Source organism: Jaculus jaculus, chromosome 3 (assembly GCF_020740685.1).
Source record: "Jaculus jaculus isolate mJacJac1 chromosome 3, mJacJac1.mat.Y.cur, whole genome shotgun sequence".
Taxonomy (NCBI): domain Eukaryota; kingdom Metazoa; phylum Chordata; class Mammalia; order Rodentia; family Dipodidae; genus Jaculus; species Jaculus jaculus.
This window is the reverse complement of record NC_059104.1, coordinates 109752479-109774403: the sequence shown is the minus strand read 5'-3', so window position 1 is coordinate 109774403 and position 21925 is coordinate 109752479. Positions and strand designations below refer to the sequence as shown.

At 38.5% G+C, this 21925-nt stretch overlaps 1 protein-coding gene across 1 annotated transcript in view; it reads right to left on the bottom strand.

The window, feature by feature from the left end:
• Positions 1-5047: 5047 nt before the first annotated feature.
• The window catches only part of Alkbh8 (alkB homolog 8, tRNA methyltransferase), a 77465-nt gene continuing 60587 nt past the window's right edge, over positions 5048-21925 (bottom strand). The window contains exons 11-12 of the mRNA XM_045145690.1: positions 14982-15131; positions 5048-5962 (exon numbers count right to left, since the gene is read on the bottom strand). Of these exons, the coding sequence (XP_045001625.1) occupies positions 5405-5962; positions 14982-15131 (708 nt within the window). The 3' untranslated portion in view covers positions 5048-5404. The remainder of the gene's footprint in view (positions 5963-14981; positions 15132-21925) is intronic.

Genomic DNA, 21925 nt, shown 5'->3' with positions numbered 1-21925 from the left:
AGGCCAACCTGAAATTCACTATGTAGTCTCAGGGTAGCCTTGAACTCATGACGATCATCCTACCTCTGCCTCATAAGTGATGGGATTAAAGGTGTGCACCACTACACCCAGTCTGGAAATGTTTATTTTGACTCATGGCTTCAGAAATTCCAGTCCATAGTTGATTGATCCCATACACTTGGAGCCTATGGAAAGCCAGTACTTTATTATGGGAACACATGGTGAAGGGGGTTGCTTACCTCAAGGCAGCTAGGAAGCTAAAGAGAGGGAGGAAGGTACCAGAGTCCTAATACCCCTTAACAGGCACACACTCAATGATGTAACTGCCTTTCAGTAGGACCCACCTAACAAAGATTCTACCTCCCAATAACATCACTGGCCAGGGAACCAATCCTTCAATACATGAACCTTTGTGGGACATTCGCAATCCAACCTATGACACCAATAAAAAGGGTAAAACTACTGCATATGAAAGGACACAAATGAAGTGAAATGAGTGAAAGAAGCTGCAGGCAGGCATTCAAAAGCAGCAGAAGCCCAGCAACAAAAAGAGCAGTCTCTGATAAAACTGGACACTGAAAAGAAGGCTGGAACTTTTGAGGGTGATATAAATTTTTTTATCATGACTTTGACAATGATTAGATGATTATATGCATTTGTCAAAATTCATTGACTTGTATACTTAAAATTGTTGTATATCACCAATGCCACACTTGCTCCCCCACCCCAGAGACAGAGGCCCTAATTACCCCATAGTGAACTCCAATAACAATGTTGAGGAAGGCCCTCAGGGAAATGGGAACTGGGAAAGGAGACATACTACAAACTTTGTTAAAACATTAATTTTAAAAAGACTATTAAAACTATTGAATATATAAATTAAAGCTCATAAAACTAATATATTTTAAATATCCACATGCTGTTTTAGAACTTTGTTATAGACTGCTATAATTATACAGACAAAAGGGTACATAAATCATAAGTGTACACTTCAGTGAATTATCACAAAGCAAACACTCACTTGAAATACCGCAGGAAAAGAAGAGGATGTTATCCAAACCAAAGAAGGCTCATTCCTCCTGCTCTCAATCTGTCATTCATAGGAAACAGAATTAACATTGTCCAGAAAAAGATTGGTCTGTGTGCTAAGCTCTTGAGAGGTGATCTGCCCCCATGAAATGTACTGCCTAGTAAATATGTCTGTTCTCCTGGGGGCCCTGAGGCAAGCAGCATCAACTCAAGCTCCAGAAGGTCTAGAGACTAAAGGTTAACCATGTCTACTTGACTCAGTCTCAACAAAAGCTCTGAATGGCTTGAGTGAGCTTCTATGGCTGATGGCTCTCCATAGATATTGTCATATAGCATAGCCAGAATCCAGCTCTTTCCACAAATTCACTGAGAGAGGATAACTGAAAGTTCTATGTGAGCTTTACACAAGGCCCCTCTTTCTCTCACCTTACTTTTTGTTTTATTCTTTTGCTATGATAAGGTATAAGCATGGGCATAACAGCACCAGTGAGTTCTATGAGACTTCTAAGGAATTATCAAACCATAAACTTGCATTTGGCATCAAAAGTATGGTGTTCTTGGGGGTCTTCAACTTTGTAGTTTGAGTCAGAAGTGCAGACAGGCATTAGGACATTGTCATGGGAACCTCTGAACTCTGCAGAAATTGTAGTCTGTTATTTTGAAAATGGCTTATTTTACTCAGTGCTACTGAATCCCTCATTTGTAATCTGTAAATGTAGTTATCCCCTTTAATTATTTATATAGTAACATACTATATGAATTGACTGTAATTTATTTACTCTCATTTAGATTTAGTGGACATTTGCACTACTAAGCATTGAAAGATTTAAAAGAAGAGAGAAAGCCATGATCACAGTGGGAGATTTGAACATATCTGTCTCAGCTAACAAGAACAATCAGTCAAAAAAAAATCAATAGAAACAGGTACTTTATTATATAATAAAACTGTATATCGGTTAATATTTAACACTCTTCTAGGTCTTCCCAAATATGCATACTACATTTTTTGTACTGAAGCATAAACAAGAAATAAATTTGTCCAAAGTCAGCTAATAAATGATACATCTAGAAGTACACTTTCAGGATAACTGATTTTAAAGCCAATTTCTGAATTGTGCCACCATTTTAAACACCTTCTTTTCTTTCCTTGAGTCAATTTTAATATTTCTCAACTTCTAGAAGATCATATATTTCATTTAGTTTAAAAAATATTAGTACATTTCAAAGTCAAAATTTTGATGTGAAACCCAAGAATATCAGAAATAAAGCTATTTTAGTACTGTAGCATTTTTTGTTCTACCAGGAACCTTATACATCCATTTGGAAACAGTTTATCTCAATCTTGTACTGAAATTTTGGGACAAAAGTAGTCAGCTTGTCTCACATTATTATCAATCACTATAGATTTCTAAAAGTTTGATGATTACAGATTCAACATCTCTGACATTAATAACAAGATACTTCATTATCTAGGCATCTATAATTTACAGAAAACAATTTTTCTTTTAAAAAATCTTAAACATGTAATTACTACACAAGCAATGCCTGGGAGTAAAATGTTTTTGAAAATTAAGCCCTTCTCTCATTCATGATCATCTAAATCATGGAAACTCTCTACCTCTAGTCCTCCTTGAAATCTGATCTAAGTGGCAAGTTAGCTGTGTTACTATACAATATTACATAGATTTAAAAATACCTCCAATTCTTCCTGGAATAGAACAAACACTGAGTAAACTAGAAATACTCAATAAAGATACCACCATTTTGACTGTAAGAGCAAAGTTAGGTATGGCTGACAGCATGCTAACTTTTGCTTCTCAAATGTTAGAGGGGCATATTTGGGTGTCTTCTGCACTTAGAACAATGAATTAAGAAGAGCTTTCAGGGCTGGAGAGATGGCTTAGCGGTTAAGTGCTTGCCTGTGAAGCCTAAGGACCCTGGTTCGAGGCTCAGTTCCCCAGGTCCCATGTTAGCCAGATGCACAAGGGGGCGCACGTGTCTGGAGTTCGTTTGCAGTGGCTGGAAGCCCTGGCGTGCCCATTCTCTCTCTCTCCCTCTATCTGTCTTTCTGTGTCTGTCGCTCTCAAATAAATAAATTTTTAAAAAAATTTTTGAAAAACAAAAAAGAAAAAAGAAGAGCTTTCAGTTCTTGGTACTAAAGTAGTCAGGATTACTAGTTATTTTGCACTTAAAAAAAATTTCTTTGGCTCTGGAAAGATGACTCCCTGGATGAATCACTTGCCACACAAGTGTGGTGTGCATCTGAGTTCAGATTCCCAGAGACTGGAGATGAGGGCAGGTATGCACCTGTAATTCCCGTGTGCTAATGAAAGGAAGTAGACAAGAGAATCTTCCACTTAGATCACGGGCCTGCTAGCCTGGTGAATGCAGCAGCAAATGAAATGAGAAACCCTGCCTCAAGAAAAAAAAAAAAAGCCTGGCATGGTTAGGCATGCCTTTAATCCCAGCACTTGGGAGGCAGAGGTAGGAGGATCACCAAGAGTTTGAGGCCACCCTGAGACTACCTAGTGAGTTCCAGGTCAGCCTGGACTAGAGTGAGACCCTACCTCCAAAAACCAAAAAAAAAAAAAGGGTAGAAGGCAAGGATTACACCTGAAGTTGTCCTCTGACCTCCACACCCAAACTCGTACATGCCTACACACACATGCATGCACACACACATGTGCCATGCACACACACCAAAAAAGTAAAAGTAAATGCATAATAATCTTTTTTTATCCTAGGTGAATGCCACCTCACACTTTAATTATTATTATTATTGTTATTATTATTGGTTTTTCAAGGTAGGGTCACCTCATTCCAGACAGGCTGACCTGGTATGCACTATGTAGTCTCAGGGTAGTCTCACACGTACAGTGATTCTCCTACCTCTGCCTCCCTAGTGCCAGGATTAAAGGTGTACACCACCACCCGGCTCAATTTATTTTTTTACATAGTATTTATCACTGCCTGGCACATAATACTTAGTTGCTTACTGCATTTCCTTCTGACTGTTAGCTCTAACAAGGACAAAGGCTTTGTTCTTTCTAGTTTTTGTTTGTTTGTGGTACTGAGGTTTAAATCCAGAGCCTCCCACTCCTTAAGCACACATCACCTTTCACTAAGCTACAGCCCCTTGTTCTTTCTTGTTCACTGCTCTCCTCTTACTGAAGAGTATTGGGTACATGGTGGGGTTGCACAAATATGTGCTGGATGAAGGTCTTATTAATTTGCAAGTACTGTCTGATTAAAATTTTACTGAGCATCCCTTAGGTGCTAAGCCCTATGCTTGTACAATGTAGTGATAAAGTCATTGTAATTTTATGGAACCAACAGTTGCAGATTAAGCTTCAGATAATTTCCTAATGTCCAGATATAGATACATTATGAAAATGTTCCACAATTACTTCATTGAGATATTATATAGTATAGGTTCTTTAATAAATTTTAAAACAAAAACTATCTTCTAATTGGTATACTCTTATAAAAGGGTCCCAAACCCTTCACAGTCACTTTGAAACACCTCTTTAGTAAGGATGTAAGAGAGCCTACATTTATGAAGTCAACCAAAGACAGAACATGGAATGTTTCCTAAGTAATCTCTATACCCAAATTTCTCCCACGTCTCCTTTGGTACTTTTCTACAAGTTTTGTCAATTAAAAGGATAACTGAAGGGAAACTAAAAATAACTGTTTGAAAACACCACAATGAAATCTAATTCTTTGAATACTAACAAAATAAATAAAAACGATAATTAATTTAGTCTCTTAAAGAAAACTAGGGCTGGGGAACTGGAGAGCTGGATTAGCAATTAATGTGCTTGCCTGTGAAGCCTAAGGACCCAGGTTCAATTCCCCAGTACCCACATAAGCCAGATGCACACTGTGGGGCATGTGTCTGGAGTTCGTTTGCAGTGGCTAGAGGCCCAGGCACACCCATTCTCTCCCTCCCTCCTTCCCTCAACAAATAGGTAAAAATAAAATTTAAAAAAAATTTTAAAAAACAAGGGCTGGGACAACAGCTCAGTGGTTAAGAGTACTTGTCACTTAAGCATGAGGGCCTCAGACTGTTGAGATTGATTCCCCCAAAACCCATTAAAAAAAAGCTAGGCATGGCTATGCATCCGTGTAACGCCAAGCCCCATTTTGTGGGATGGAGATGGAAGGAGCCAAAGAATCCTGGGACTCACTGACTTAGAAGAAAACATGTCAGCTCCAGGTTAAGGAAAAGGCCACAAATCAAGGAAGTAGACAGATGACTGATAAGAGAAGGATATCCAAAGGACGGACACACACACACACACACACACACATACAAAAAAGCCCAACACAGCTAGATATTTCTTCTCTGGATATTATTTGCTCATGTGAATACTCAAAGCTTCTGAAGAATGACACACCAGTTTCCCTGATCATAGGAGCTTTGCAGAATGCTGACATCACCCAGAGTCTGGCAAGCAGCTTCCAGCTCTCCACCACAGAATACATGGTAGTATCGATGAAACACAGGACTTGTTTCACTAGATCGTACTGGGCCAAAAGGTTCAACAACTCCATCTTTATCATGAATTCCCTTAAGGTGCCAGGGAACCAGTATATCTTGAGAATGAAAAGAAGTCCTGTTAGTATGAATAGGCAGCTTTGAATTAGTAATATTCCTTGACTGATATCCTCCCTCTTGAAGGTCATTGATGGAGGGGACAGAAGATTCTGAGTCTTCATTGCCCAAATCAGGCACTTGCTTCACAAGCAGTCCTTCCATGGATGCATCACTGTTTATCTCCTCTTTCTTTCCTTGGCTGGTTCGGTTTCCTCTAAGATATTTGGACTTCTGATTATTAAGTTCTTGTTCCATTGCCCAGACATAAACAAGTGCCTTCCCACCAGGTCTCAAGAGTCGAACAAGTTCTCGGAGAGCTGCCACTCTACGCTCCTAAGAAAATAAGGAAAATGAGAAACAGAAAAATAAAACTACTGTCCTTTATCAATCAGAGGAGACACACAAAGGAATGATCAAAACCTAACTAAATATAGAACTATTTTCAACTAAAGAACAATAAGAAAACTTGAACAACATTTTAAATATAGAAAACAAAAAGAAAGCTGGGACAGCCGGGCATGGTGGAGCACGCCTTTAATCCCAGTACTCAGGAGGCAGAGGTAGGACGGTCACTGAGTTCGAGGCCACCCTGAGAATGCAGAGTGAATTCCCGGTCAGCCTGAGCTAGAGTGAGACCCTACCTTGAAAAACAAACAACAACAACAAAAAAGAAAGCTGGGACAATAGCTCAGTAGCAGAACATCTACTATATACAGGGTCTGTTTGATCCCTAAGATGGATGGATGGATGGGGGGAGGGCTGAACGTACTTCTAAGCAGTACTATGTGATACTTTTAAGTGAATCATTACATTTTGTATAAACTATATTGTACGGATTTCTACTTATAGCCTTATTGAAATAGGTTATATTAATCCCTATGTTGAAAATAACAAAAAGACAGATGAAAAACTGGTTGGTTGACTATCCTGTATACAAAATGTTTTTGACTGATATGTTTCATACTTTTGGATCTGAAATATTTTCATGTACATAAGGTATCTTGGTAATGGGACCTATGTCTAAACATAATTCATTTGTTCCATGTATACCTTTTACATAGTCTGAAGATAATATATGATGGTTTTAGTGTGGCTTAAGTTTTGACCATGTCCCATCACTTGAGGACAGGTGTAAGGTGTTATTGTGTTGGTGCTCAAAATTGTACGTTAAAAAAAATCTGGCTATAGGCACTAGAGATCAAATCTGTAGGCTAAACATCGAGAGGACTTGTTAGTTCACAGTGTAGAAGACAGATTATGAACATAAAGGAGACAATTCACTATCCTGGAGACAAGCTCAAGCACAGGAAAATCAAGTCAACTAGGACTTGTGGACAGAACTGCAGATAAAGGAGGAAATGCAGAAGTGATTCCAAGTCTACGTGTGAACTCAACTGGCATTCCAGTTCCCTGGCTGTGTGAGCACAGAAGGAGGAAATCCAAGAAACTTGTCAAAGGAGCAATTGGGAAGTTAAAATGCAAACAGATTTTAATAAACAATTCTGGAGAGACAGACATGGATTTTAATATCTGCTAGGTGTAACAGCTTTGAACATATACCAAGTTTTTAAGGAAAGGGTCACCTTTCCTAACTAGAGACAAACATAAAACAGAAATAAATCACCCATAAAAAGCATAAAATCAACCTTTTACAGAGTTATTATGATTGGCTTATACCTGTTTTCTGTGATTTAGCTCTCTTCAAAAGAAGACAAAAGGATCCAAACCTTTTAATGAAAAATGCATAGCATATAATAAAAAATCAAGAGTTATATTAAAAAAAATCATGGGCTGAAGAGATGGCTTAGCGGTTAAGCGCTTGCCTGTGAAGCCTAAGGACCCCAGTTCAAGGCTCAATTCCCCAGGACCCATGTTAGCCAGATCCACAAAGGGGCTCACGCATCTGGAGTTCATTTGCAGTGGCTGGAAGCCCTGGTGAGACCATTCTCTCTCTCTCTGCCTCTTTCTCTGTCTGTGGCTCTCAAATAAATAAATTAAATAAACAAAAAAAAATTAAACAATCAAAACTGAAAATTTCAGGAAACACCTATAAAAATAAGCTCTCAAATCACTTTTCAGATGGCAGTGACCTTTGAATGACTCAGAAGGCATCATGGTGCTGGAAAGAAGTGACAGGAGTGCTCAGCACTGCAATATCTCTATCACACCTTCCAAGGCTCAGGGTCTATTGCAGAAGAGGTGGCGGAAAGAATGTGAGAGCCAAAGGAAGTGTAGGACTCCTTATAACATGCTCCCCCCAGACACAAAATGGCCTGGATATCCATGACCTCACAGTGCCTGACACTACCTACACAAGACCATCATAACAGGAGGAAAAGATCATGACATCAAAATAAAAGAGAGACTGATTGAAATGGGGAGGGAATATGATGGAGAATGCAGTTTCAAAGGGGAAAGTGGGGGGCGGGGAGAGAGGGCATTACCATGTGATACTGTTTATAATCATGGAAGTTGTTAATGAAAAAATAAAGGTATCAAATACTTTAAAATCTCTATACTAATATGTTCACAAAGCTTAAAAAAGTCAATTTCAGAAAAGACAACTATAAGTCAGACAAATTATAGAAGAGAACAAAACCATAGATGAATTTAAGAGTATTTATTAGACACATCACCACAGAGAGTTATTGAGCTAGAATTCAGGCCAGACTGAAGTATAGAGTTAAAAGGATGTAAAATATAGAGACATTATCAATTTACAATTAAAAATCTAGAGCTGGGCATGGTGGCACATGCCTTTAACCCCAGCATCTGGGAGGCAAAAGTAGGAAGATCTCCATGAGTTCAAGGCTACCCTGAGACTACATAGTGAATTCTAGGTCAGTTTGGGCTACAGCAAGACCCTACCTCAACAAACAAAACAAAACAAAAATATAAATATAAATATACAGAGTAAAAATATTTTTTAAAGAATAAATGCAATATAAAGAGAGTTCAATGAGAGAAAAGGTGAAAGAATTTGCTACCAACACACCTACAATAAAAAAAGAAGCAAAGAGAATTCTTGAAGAAAAAGAAATCTAATAACTCTGAAATCATGAAGATGCTTTAAAGAAAGAACATCAGAAAAGGTAAATAAGTACAAATAAATACTCAGCATTTAAAATGATAAATATGTAGCGATAACACAACAAAAGGCAGAAGGGGCTAAATGTTGTTACTGACAGTCTTACACTGTTAGGAAGGGTTAAACATACCAATTTAAGGTAAAGTACAATATCAGGAATATATACTGGACACCTACGATAACCACTCGTGGTGGTTTGATTCAGGTGTCCCCCATAAACTTGGGTGTTCTGAATGCTGATGAAGATTTGGGAATTAATGCCACTTAGAGACAGTGTATTATTGAGGGTGGGCTTATGGGTATTATAGCCAGTGTCCCCTTGACACTGTCTGGCATACTCTCCTGTTGTGATTGTTCACTTTTTATTGGCCAGGGGGTGATGTCCACCCTCTGCTCATGCCATCATTTTCCCCTGCCATTGTGGAGCTTCCCCTCGAGCCTGTAAGCCAAACTAAACCTTTTTCCCACAAGCTGCTCTTAGTTGGGTGATTTCTACAAGCAGTGCGAACCTGGTAACAGTAAAGGGTACCAAGGAGTGGGATTGCTGCTAAACACCTGACTGTGTAGCTTTGGACTTTTGGAGCTGATTTTCGAGAGGAATGTGGAAGGATTTGAAACCCTGGCCTAAGAGACACCTTGCAGTGCTGTACGCACAGCTTGGACTACTCTGGTCAGAGTTGAAAGACCTGCATGCAGTAAGAACTATGGACTATGAGGTTTGGCTTATGAGGGTAAGAAAGAGCTTTGCAGGCTGGAGAGATGGCTTAGCGGTTAAGCACTTGCCTGTGAAGCCTAAGGACCCCAGCTCGAGGCTTAATTCCCCAGGACCCACGTTAGCCAGATGCACAAGGGGGCGCACGCATCTGGAGTTCGTTTGTAGTGGCTGGAAGCCCTGGCATGCCCATTCTGTCTCTCGCTCTCTGCCTCTCTCTCTCTCTCTCTCTCTCTCTGTGTCACTCTCAAATAAATAAAAATAAAAATAAAAAAGAAAGAGCTTTTTTTTTTTAGACTGGGTTAGCAGTTTGTGTGAAAAGCGTGCTGTTATGCCGGTGTCCTGAGAAGTTGTGCAGGGTTGCATTGCACAGAAATGAACTGGTATGAGTAGAAGGATATGGCACACAAAAAAAATCTTTGGGTGAACTACTACCGATTCAGCTGCAATTGAGATATTACAACCTTTGAAATTGGGCCTGCTGACCTGCACTGCAACAACAGGAAGAATGAAAACTCTTTTGAAGAGGTCCTGAGTGCTCAAGGAATGTCCTCTTCTTCAAAGTCTGCTTGATTCCCTCCTGGATTAACAAACTGGCACCCTACCTAGTATTGTGGAGTATAAGAAATGCAGGAAAGAGAGGGTCATTGAGTTTACAACACAGTCTTGTGTTTTGAAAATGGCCATGGGCAGTGCGAAGCAGGTTTGCTGGATGTCTGCATGGAGACCTCATGGGACTGTGAGGATGAACTGTAGGTTGCAGGGGAGACCCGGTGAAGATGCCGGGACCATGAGATGGCTGCTAAGGAGAGCTGCAGGCCCTGATGAAGTTTTCCAGGACCATGAGTAGTCTAGCTGGAGGGGCAGAATTGGAATGCCAGAGACTTGTTGCTGGTTAGAATTATCGGACTTGGAGATTTGTCACTGGCTAGAGTTGTTGGACTTGAAGAGTTTGATATTTGCCCTGTTAAAATCTTGTGTTGGTTGAATGTTTCTTTGCTATGCCCAATGCCATCTTTTGTAATGTAAATGTTTATTCTATGCCACTATGGATTTTTTGAGGTCATTTTTTGGTATTATGACTCAGTTAAAAGATCTTGGACTATGGGGATGTATGAATGTTATTGTAATTGATAAAAACTATGGGGACTTTCAAAGTTGGATGAAGGCTGCATTTTACATCATGTATGGTTATCAGTTTATGGGGACCAGGGGCAGAATGTGGTGTTTGGATTCAGGTGTCCCCCATAAACTTAGGTGCTCTGAATGCTAGATTCCAAGCTGATGGAGATTTGGTAATTAATGCCTTCTGGAGGCAGTGTATTGTTGGGGGTGGGCTTATAGGTGTTATACCCAGTGTCCCCATGCCAGTGTTTGGCACACTCTCCTGTTGCTATTGTCCACCTTATGTTGGCTAGGGGGTGATGTCCACCTGCTGCTCATGCCATCATTTTCTCTGCCATCATGGAGCTTCCCCTTGAGCCTGTAAGCCAAAATCTATCTCTTTTTCCCACAAGCTGCTCTTAGTTGTGTGATTTCTACCAGCAATGCGAACCTGACTGCAACACCACTGAAAAGTAATAAAAGACTAACCAGGAAGCTAAAGGACAAGAAAACATAGCAAACTATATTAGAACTATGAAACTAGCAATCAAAAAGACTTGTGTTACTTTTTATCACTGTGACAAAATGCCCAAGAGAAACAATGTAAAAGGAGAAAGATTTGAGTACATGGATTCATGTACCTAAGCTTGTGGAGAGGCATCAGGGTACAGAGGTGCTTACCTCATTGCATACAGGAAGCAGAGAGACAGGAAGAGGCCTGGGGCAAAATATACCAGTCAAAATCATGCTGGCACTAACTCACTTCCTTCAACCAGGCCCCATATCCTCATTCACTATGAACTTGTTAATGGATTAACTCACTCATGAAGTTGGTAAACTTATGATACAATCACCTTTCAATACAGCCACCAGCTGGGGACAGGCTTCATCACATGAGTCTCTTTTGGAGGGCATTTCATGTTTAAACCACCACAAAACTAACTTAAATATTTTAAAATATGTACAAAGCAAACACATACATATATGTATTATGTGTGTGTATGTATACAAACATATATACAGATGTGGATGATAGATAAGATAGATAGGTGACAGAAAGACAGACAATCACTGGATAAAAAGACACTCATCTTCCAGTTCCACAGTTTTCTAGCCTCAGGTGCCTTCAATGTCAACTCTGCACTACAATGTCACACCAAAGTGAACCATTCAAAGGCTCCAAAGGTGACACTTACTGTTAGAACACTTGCCTAGCTAGCAAAAGGTTCAATCCCCAGCTCCATGAAAAGAAAAAGCTGGGCTGAAGAGATGGCTTAGTGGTTAAAGCGTTGACCTGCAAAGCCTAAGGACCCAGGTTCAATTCCCCAGTACCCATGTAAGTCAGATGCACAAGGAGGTGCATGCATCTGGAGTCTGTTTGTAGTGGGTAGAGGTCCTGGCACACCTTTTCTCTCTATATATATAAGTAAAATAAATTAAAGAAAAAGCCTGACCCCAAAGCCCAAAAAATAATCTGATTATATATTTTTTTAAAAAAGCTATTTAGTGCATTTGTCTGATTTGTTTCACTTAACATAAAGCCTTCAAGGTTCATCCATGCTGTAACATGTAACAGAATCTCCTTCCCTTTTAAACTGAACACATGGGGTTTTTATCCCCTTCTGTCTTCTCATGGGAAGGAGCTCTCTGTACTTTCTCCTCTCCTCTTAATCTAATAAAGCCTCTCTAAACTTTAAATAAATATATAAACTGAGCACTTGTTTATCCATCCACTGATGAACATTGGAATTGTTTCCATCTTTTAAAAACGTTTTTATTTATTCATGTGTGTGCATGTGTGTATGTACCAGGACTTCTTGCAAAACAAAAACCAAAAACAAAACAGATGTTTGCACCACTATTTGCATCCAGCTTATGTAGGTAGCTTGGGAACTGAACCTGGGCTGTTAGGCTTTGCAAGCAAGTGCCTTTAATAGCTGAGCCATCTTCCTAGTCCCTTCATTTTTTGTCTATTGTGAATAATGCTTCTATGGACATGTGTCTACACATATCTATCCAACTTCTGGCTTTGGTTCTTTGAGATACATATCTAGAGGCATAATTATTGGATAATATAGTAATTCTATTAAATTTTAAGGACTTGCTATACTGTCTTGCCTAGTGGCTATAACATTTCACCTTTCTACCAGTAGATTATATGGGTTCCAATTTCTCTACATTCTTGCCAACACTAACTGTCCTTATTTCTAATGATCACTATCCTAATAAGTGTATAGTGCTATTTCATTGTGGTTTTAACTGACATTTCTCTATTAATGAAGCATCTTTCACATGCTTGCTTTCAAAGCTTGAGAGCCCAAGTTCGAATCACCAACACCCATGTAAAGCCAGATGTACAAAGTGGTACATCATTTGGACTCATTCTCCCATTTTCTCTCTCTCTCTGCTTTCAAATTTTTTTTTAAGAAAATATCCATTTATATTTCTTTTTTGGGGATGGGGTTCACGGTAGGGTCTTGCTTTTTATCCCAGGCTGACCTGGAATTTACTATGTAGTCTCAGAGTGGTCTTGAACTCTTGACAATCCTCCTACCTCTGTCTCCCAAGTGCTGGGATTAAAGGTGTACACCACCATGCCTGACAAATATATATATTTAAATCCATTGTTCCTTTAGTAATTGTATTGTTTCATTGCTGCATTTTAAAGATACTGCATATATTTTGAATATTAATTCCTTATCACATAAATTATTTACAAAGATTTTTTCTTAATCCATGATTTACACTTTTACTTTGATAGCATTGCCTAACAATAGTTAAACAAATGCTATCAAAGCACAGGGCTTTAATTTTGCTAAAGTCAAATTTACCTATTTTATCTTTTGCCCAGGTTTTTGGTATCATATCCAAGAAATGACTGACAAATCCAATGTCCTGTCACTTTCACTTTTATTTTCTTTACAGAGTTTTATAGTTTAGCTCTTATAAGTCCTTAATTTATTGTTATTTGTTTATATGACTTAAGAAAAGGATCCAACATGATTATTTTGCATGTAGTCAATGATTATTGGGAAACAAAGGACAAAAAAAAGGGAAATATGATACTTCTGATTTGTTTGTTTTGTTTTAAGACGGAGTCATGCTAAGTAGTCCAAGCTGTCAATACTGCTGGCATTATAGGTGCATGCCACTATGCCTAGCTTGACAACATAAACTTCTAAGATTATATAGAACTTCACATAAAACATTTATGCAATGGTAGAAAATAGAAATGATATACATTTGTATATGCACGTATATGTGTGTGTTTTACTCTTTTTTATAACTTGAAGACGCTGTATCACCACTGGGTGAGCTGTGATGGAAGGAACCACAATGTACACTTTTTCTAAGTGAAGGGATCATTAAAATTTACTAGTATAGCTGTTGCTTGCAAACCTGTCTGTTCGCAATAAGCTCCCAATGGCACTGGTGGCTGGTGGCTTGTGCTGTAAATTTCCCCTTTATACTGTTTGCTGCAGCCCTGAGGTACCTCTGGTGGCTAGTATAAAATAAACAGCTGCTGTTGGGAGAGACAAATCACAGGGAGTTTTCTGATTTGTTTTGTTGTAAACTTAGACTTGTAAGTTCTACTGAAAGTGCCAGTAACCCACAGTATGAGCTACAAAAGCTCTGGTTTAAATAATGGGAGAAACTATATTGCTACCCAGGAAAAAATGTAAAATATTAAATTTATTTATTTTAAAAATTAAGGATATATTTAAAAAGTAAAAAAAAAAAGTCAACATATGAGCATGTAAATAAGACAAAGAAAGTAGGAGCAAGAATCCTCTACAATAATGGGAGTTATGGGTTAAAAATGAAAATTAGGGGGAAAAAATGAAATAAAACAAACAAAGGAACACAGAGAAGGGATCAGAGTGAGAGATGAGAATACCTAAAAGGCCCAAAGTCCCTTCCAGCTACATTCTGTGACTCTCTCATATATGAAGAAGACATTTAAAAGGGAATGAAGGGCTAGAGAGATGGTTCAGCAGTTAAGGTGCTTGCTTGTAATGCCTGACAGCCTGGGTTCAATTCTCCAGTACCCAGGTAAACTCAGATGCACAAAGTGGTGCATGCATCTGGACTTCATTAACAATGACTAGAGGCCCTGACATGCCCATTCTCTCTCCCTGTCTCCCTCTCTATCTTTCTCTGTGTATTGCCAAATAAATAAATGTTAAGGGGGAATGAGACTTGTAGTAGAAAAGTGGCTAAAGCATGTAGCGATAAAAACAAGAGTCCCATCAGGCCTTTTTGAGTAAATATGACTCCAGTGTGGCCTATCTTCATTACACATAGTTCTACAATGCAGACAAATTGTGTGACAAAAACAGAAATGAAAGGACATGAAAAGCTAAGGTAGCATCCAAAATCAGTAAAAGGCCATGAACTTTTCCTGCAACATTAGTTACAGGATCTTACAGACAGAAAACAACACTCACTGCAGTTGCAAAATGGTGAATAACAGCGATGGAGATGCAGGCATCACAAGAACCACTGCGAATGGGAACTGCCAACGCATCACAGACAAAGGCTTGACAATGTCTCTCTCTGCAAATGTCCACTAGGCTTTGGCTCCTATCACACCCAATCTATAATACAGAGAGAGAGAAAAAAATCTTATTTAGTTACGTATCACAAGAAATTAAGAGCTATAGGTTAATTCCACATCTTAAAAGTTACTAAATTTTGTATTCATCATGAAATGGTCTGAGACCATGATAATATAAATAGTTACAGTCAGTACAAAGTATGAAGATATTGGTTACAGGAACATTTAGTAACTTAGCCAGTATGAAACAGAACTCAAATTAGGAAATGGAAACAAAATGTCCAAAAAAAAAAAAAAAAAAAAAGCCAGGCGTGGTAGTGCACGCCTTTAATCCCAGCACTCGGGAGTCAGAGGTAGGAGGATTGCCATGAGTTCAAGGCCAATTTGAGACTCCATAGTGAATTCCAGGTCAGCCTGGGCTAGAGTGAGACCCTACCTTGAAAAACCAAAAAGACAAAATAAAAAGATAATGATAAAAATGGGAGGACCAAACTTACTCAAATTGGTCACCATTCAAAATTAGATTTTCCTGTAATATTACCCAGTTCAAAATTAAAATAATAAACACAGATATTTATGTTTTGTGTTTTTTGGTCAGGAGCTACAATATAATGATCTACGGTCTTTCTCATACTATATATACTATATTGTAATGCTCAAATACCAAGAATATAGGGGATTTTCTTTCCTGTTTATACTTTTCAACATGTATTACTTTTACTCAGAAAAATCAGTTATTATCAAGTAACAAAAAGATGAAAATAATTTTATTTTTTAAAGCTATTTTGTATTAAGTATCTAACCTTATCAAGAATTAAGTATGAAATTCAAAATTTGTAAAGTTATGTTTAGTTAAACCTTTTAGCACAGCAAAATTGTCCTGAGGGAACAAGGTCACTGAAAGCAGCAGTCATCCATCTCCCCAAGTAGGTGAAGCCTAAATGCACTTTGGCATGTCTGGCTCTGTAGAAAGTGTAATAGGACTGTGACTTCCCACCTTCCCTTCTAGTTTTATTGTGTCTGAACATAGCTTTCCTGTTTAGTGATAATAAGACTATGTATGTATACATATGACCAAATATACAATTATTTGCAAGGAGAGAGAGAATGACAGAAATGGAATAGGTGTGCCAGGGCCTCTCATCACTGCAAAGGAACTCCAGATAAATGTGCCACTTTGCATACCTGGCTTCACATGGATATTGGAGAAATCAAACCCAGGCCATCAAGCTTTGCAAGCAAGTGCCTTTAACCAACTGAGCCATCACTCTAGCCCTTTCACCTATATTTTAATTTACTCAGACAATAATCATAATCTGAAGAAAAAACAGTTTCCAAATAATATACACATTATATTTTTTTCAACAAAAAACAGAAAAAAAGTTTATTATGGCCAAGGCATGACAAAGCTAGACTCAGGAGCCAGACTCAGGAGCTGGAACTGCGACCCCAAAGGAGTGGCTCACAGGCTTTTTAAAGAAAAATCACAACCAAGTGCTGGGAACCAGGTGCTGGGCAAACAATGTACAGCCAGAGGCCGAGTTGCGTGACCTTTAACAAGATTGGTGTGTTCCAGGTGGAGAAATACATTGTAATCATGTAACTGTAGTTAAGGAACTAATTGTTTTTTGGTTTGGGGATGTTGGCAAGTATAGACGGTATTCAGAGAGGGGTCTGACTTTTTATTGGTTGGCTCAGCTATAGGGAAATGCCTTTAACAGAAGTACATGAACAATATGGAGAATTACACATTGTATTTTTGTGTTTGATACCTTTTCTTACATTTAAATTCAGTTCACAGAATCAAGTTTCAAGTAAGGGCTGGAGGGATGACTTAATGGTTAAGGCACTTGCCTGTGAAGTCTAAGGACTCATGTTTTACTCTCCAGATCCCACTTAAGCCAGATACACAAAGGTGAGGCAAGCATAAGGTTGCACATGCCCACTAGGAGGCGCAAGCTTCTAGGATTCAATTGCAGTGGCTGAGGCCCTGACATGTCAATTCTCTCTTTCTCTCTCTCCCTCTCTCTGTCTTTCTCTCTATATAAAAAAGAAAAAAAAGTTTCAAGTATGCTCAAATGTGAACAATAACTAAAGCTTTCTAAAAGCTAGGAGGAAGAAGGCCATGCTGACTGTAAAACACATCCTTAGAGACAGGGCTCAACTGTAATTCAGAAGACAGTTATTGCCTTAGAACCATAAATAAAATAGGACCAGCAACCAATTAAAACAAGAGGAGACTTCTTTCTCCTTGCCAGGCTTTTTGGCTATTTGCACACAGTTCTTTTGAAACCAACAAAACAGAGCACAGGCAATGTCAGTCATTACACAGCCGGGCCACTGCAGATCTCAGTGACAAGAACTGACTCAGGTCTTGCTCAGCACTTTCATCTTTTACTTGGTTTGCTGAATCCTAAGGACCACATCATAGCTGAATAATATTTTTTCTTCATTTTATAAATACTAAGATTAGTACTATTATTTTAATTTCTTTTCAATAATGCTGCCTAATGTCAATAACCGGGCAGAAAAATGTGATTATTATAAATACCTAAATGTATTCAAGGACTTGCAAAGCTGCATATTTCTTTGTGTTGGATGGAAATCAATGACATAAAAACACATACTAGGCTTTAAAATGTATAGTTTTTTACTTGCCTTTTTTTTGTTTGTGGGGGTGGGGGGGTGTTCCAGGTAGGATCTTGCTCTAGCCCAGGCTGACTTGGAATTCACTATGTAGTCTCAGGGTGGCCTTGAACTCACAGTAATCCTCCTACCTCAACCTCCCTCATGCTAGGATTAAAGGTGTACACCATCATGTCTGACTTTTACCCATTTTTAAAATTTATTTTATTTATTTATTTGAGAGTGACAAAGAGAGAGAGAGAGATTGAGAATGGGCGCGTCAGGGCTTCCAGCCACTGCAAACGAACTCCAGATGCATGCGCCCCCTTGTGCAAAAATCTGGTTAACGTGGGTCCTGGGGAACTGAGCCTCAAACCGGGGTCCTTAGGCTTCACAGGCAAGCGTTTAACCGCTAAGCCATCTCTCCAGCCCTACTTTTACCCATTTTTAAAATCTTCAGAAACATTAAATATGCAATTCTGAAAGTATAGGTAAAAATGGGGCTGGAGAGATGGCTGAACTGTTAAGGTGTTTGTGAAGCCAAAGGACCCAGGTTTGATACTCCAGAACCCCATGTAAGCCAGATACACAAGGGGGCACACGCATCTGGAGTACGTTTGCAGTGGCTGGAGGCCCTGTTTGCCCACTCTTTTTCTGTCTGTCTCCTTTCTCTCTCTTCCTTCTTGCAAATAAAATAAAATAAATCTTTAAAAAATGAAAAGTATTCTACCTAGTAATTAAAAGTATAAAACAAGGAAAACTCCCACTTTCCTTCTATTAGACTATCAAAAAATTTTTTAAAAAACTGCAGTGATGGAATTGTGATTAAACTTTCTCTTCTATAATGTTTGTGAAAGTACAAATTGGTTCAGCCATGTAAAAAGCAATTATTCTCACTATTTTTAATTAAGATAAAAATGTTACAACTTTTAATTCAACAATTACTCTTCTAAAATGTATTTAAGGCAATAATATGAAATACAGAAAAGCTAACCAGACTAATAAAAACTTTTTCTCAGTTCCCCCAATTTGTCAAAGCAGATTACGCACTTGATCCTCATAGTGCACCTCGACTTAGTAGTGTCACCACATTACAGGTGACAAAATTTCATCCCAAAGGAAGTAAATAATTTTTCTAAAGTTGAACAGTAGTTTAGTATATCATGGAGTTAAAATCTAATGTTTCTTATCCCCAAAATGCACACTCTTTTTTGTTGTCATAATATCTGTCAATATACATGCTTATGACATTGTTATTTACAGTTTAATTTATTTTATTATAGTATGAATATTTAATTTAATATGAAATCTACCTTCTTAACAAGATTCTAAGAATACAATACAGTGTGTATATGTGTGTTGCTGAGGTTCAGCGTAGAACCTCACACATGCTAGGCAAGTTCTGAACCACTGAGCTATGCCCCTAGCCCTACAATGTTATTTATTTATTTATTTTTATTATTATTCATTTATTTGAGAGTGACAGAGAAAGAGGGATAGAGAGAGAATGGGCGCGCCAGGGCTTCCAGCCACTGCAAACTAACTCCAGATGCGTGCACCCTCTTGTGCATCTGGCTAACGTGGGCCCTGGGGAATGCAGCCTCAAACCGGGGTCCTTAGGCTTCACAGGCAAGTGCTTAACCACTAAGCCATCTCCCCAGCCCCAGTGTTATTTATAATATCACAAAACTGAACACAATCAAATGTCCATGAATATTCACCTAGCAGAATGTTATAAAGTCAAGAAACTTTAAAAGACTTTATATCAAAATGGAAATAGTAAGAGATATGAGTTATCAAACTCATATTTTTTTATTTTTATTTTTTTATTTAATAGAGAAAGAGAGAGGGAGGGAGAGAGAGGGAGAGTGAATGAATGGGCAGGCCAGGGCCTCCAGCTACTGCACACGAATTCCAGATGCGGGTGCCCCTTTGTGCATCTGGCTAACATGGGTCCTGGAGAATCGAACCTGGGTCCTTTGGCTTTGCAGGCAAATGCTGTAACCACTAAGCCATCCTTCCATCCCCTCAAACTCATATTTTTGAGAAATATTTTTAAGAAAACTAGAGGATATTCATCACTATAAGTTGATTTATTATGGTGATAAGATTATAGATGGATGAGTACCTTTCATGAATTTTCTGAACAATGATTATATTATTTTTAATCTTTTTATTTATATGTATTTATTTGAGAGATAGAAAGAGGAAGGGAGAGAGAGAACAGGCATGCCAGGGCCTCCAGCTGCTGCAAACGAACCCCAGATGCATGCACAACCTTGTGCATCTGGCTTACATGGGTCCCAAGGAATCAAACCGGGTCCCTTGGCTTTGCAGGCAAGCACTTTAACCACTAAGCCATCTCTCTGGCCCAATTATATCATTTTTATTTCTTACAACATATGAGATTTTTAAAACTAGTAAGAAATCATTCTTCTCAATTAAAATAGAATAATATCATTATGACTAAGTCAGTGTGGCTGACCTTCAATCTAGTTTCACCCTCGCAAATGACTCCTGATTAGATCAGATCATGAATTATGAATAAAAGGTCCAAAAGCAGAGTCTACTGAGAAAAATGTACTGGACAGGACTCTAAGAAGATAATATGTTTAGCTTCTTTTATTTTTTTTCTTTTTTGAGACAGAGTCTCATATAGCTCAGGTACCTCCTGAGTGTTGACATTATAAGCACATGCCATCATGACAACCAGGATTACCTTGTTTTGAACTGTGTTTAGAACAGGATTTTACAGGATACATCCAAAATTGATTTCTTCAGCATGAACAAACAACTTACTAGAGAGTGTTATTTACAAACAACATTTAATTGTAAACATGATACCATATGTGAATATCATGTCATGTCTTGATGAAAAGCTATTTTTTCATCTGTCTCTCTTTTTAAATTTTTTTGTTGTTCATTTTTATTTATTTATTTGAGAGTGACAGAGAGAAAGAGGCAGATAGAGAGAGGGAATGGGCGCGCCAGGGCCTCCAGCCACTACAAACGAACTCCAGATGCATGCGCCCCCTTGTGCATCTGGCTAACGTGGGACCTGGGGAATCAAGCCTCGAACCAGGGTCCTTAGGCTTCACAGGCAAGCACTTAACTGCTAAGCCATCTCTCCAGCCCTTCATCTGTCTCTTAATTTCAGCTCTTCTTCCTCAAGTGCAGCAATACCTTTCTTTGTATGCTCAATATCTAACAGTGGTAGAGGCCAAGATTTTGAGCAATCAAACTTACTTCAATAACCCAGATGTAGACAGCCTTCCCTCCCTCTCCTTACCTGCTCCTTTGTTCTAGTCCTCTCCACCCCAATCTTGAGACAGGAACACTCTTGTCCTCCCAGAATAATGCTAACATAAATATTCACAACAATGAACTATAGCAAGGAGAACATCCTATGTCCTAGCTCAACAGAATAAAAACAGTCATCAATACTAAGAGAAATGCAGCTGGGTAGATGGATCAGTGGTTAAAGGAGCTTGCTTACAAAGCCTGCTGACCTGGGATCAATTCACCTGTACCCACATAAAGGCACATGCAAAGTCACACATGTGTCTGGAGTTCATTTACAGAGGCAAGAGGTACACTCATTCTCTCTCTTCTCTATTTCTCTTTCTCTTCTTCCTATCTTCCCTCCCTCTCTCCCTCTCTTTCTGTTCACAAAAATAACTATTCAAAAAAACTAAATAATCATGAAAAACAGGTACTTTAGTCAGAAATAAGTTCAACCCTTGGCTTACCAGGGTGAACCTAGTAAATTTTTATATCTATTTGATCTTCATCTTTTTCAAAAGTAATGCACCAACACATACACACACACACACACACACACACACACATCATAATATATATATACACACACATTTTTCCCCCTAACTATGAGCAAAAGAACACTGCATTTAGAAACAGAAGGTTATGCATGGGTCATAGTACGTCTCTAACTGTATGACAATAGGAAGACAATCTCTGAAGCCTGTTTCTTACTTATAAGAATGATTAAAAGACCTGTCTTATCTTTCTTACATTAGAAGAACCTATGGAAAACTGTCTCTATGCAAATTCTTTCTAGTCTATAAAGAGCTTATAACTATAAAGTAGCTTAGTGATAAGATAATCACATTATAAAGCTAAATCTAAAGACAGAGGAAAACAATTACTAATGCTGTATGCCCATACCCTTCTAGTGGAATTAAAAAAAAA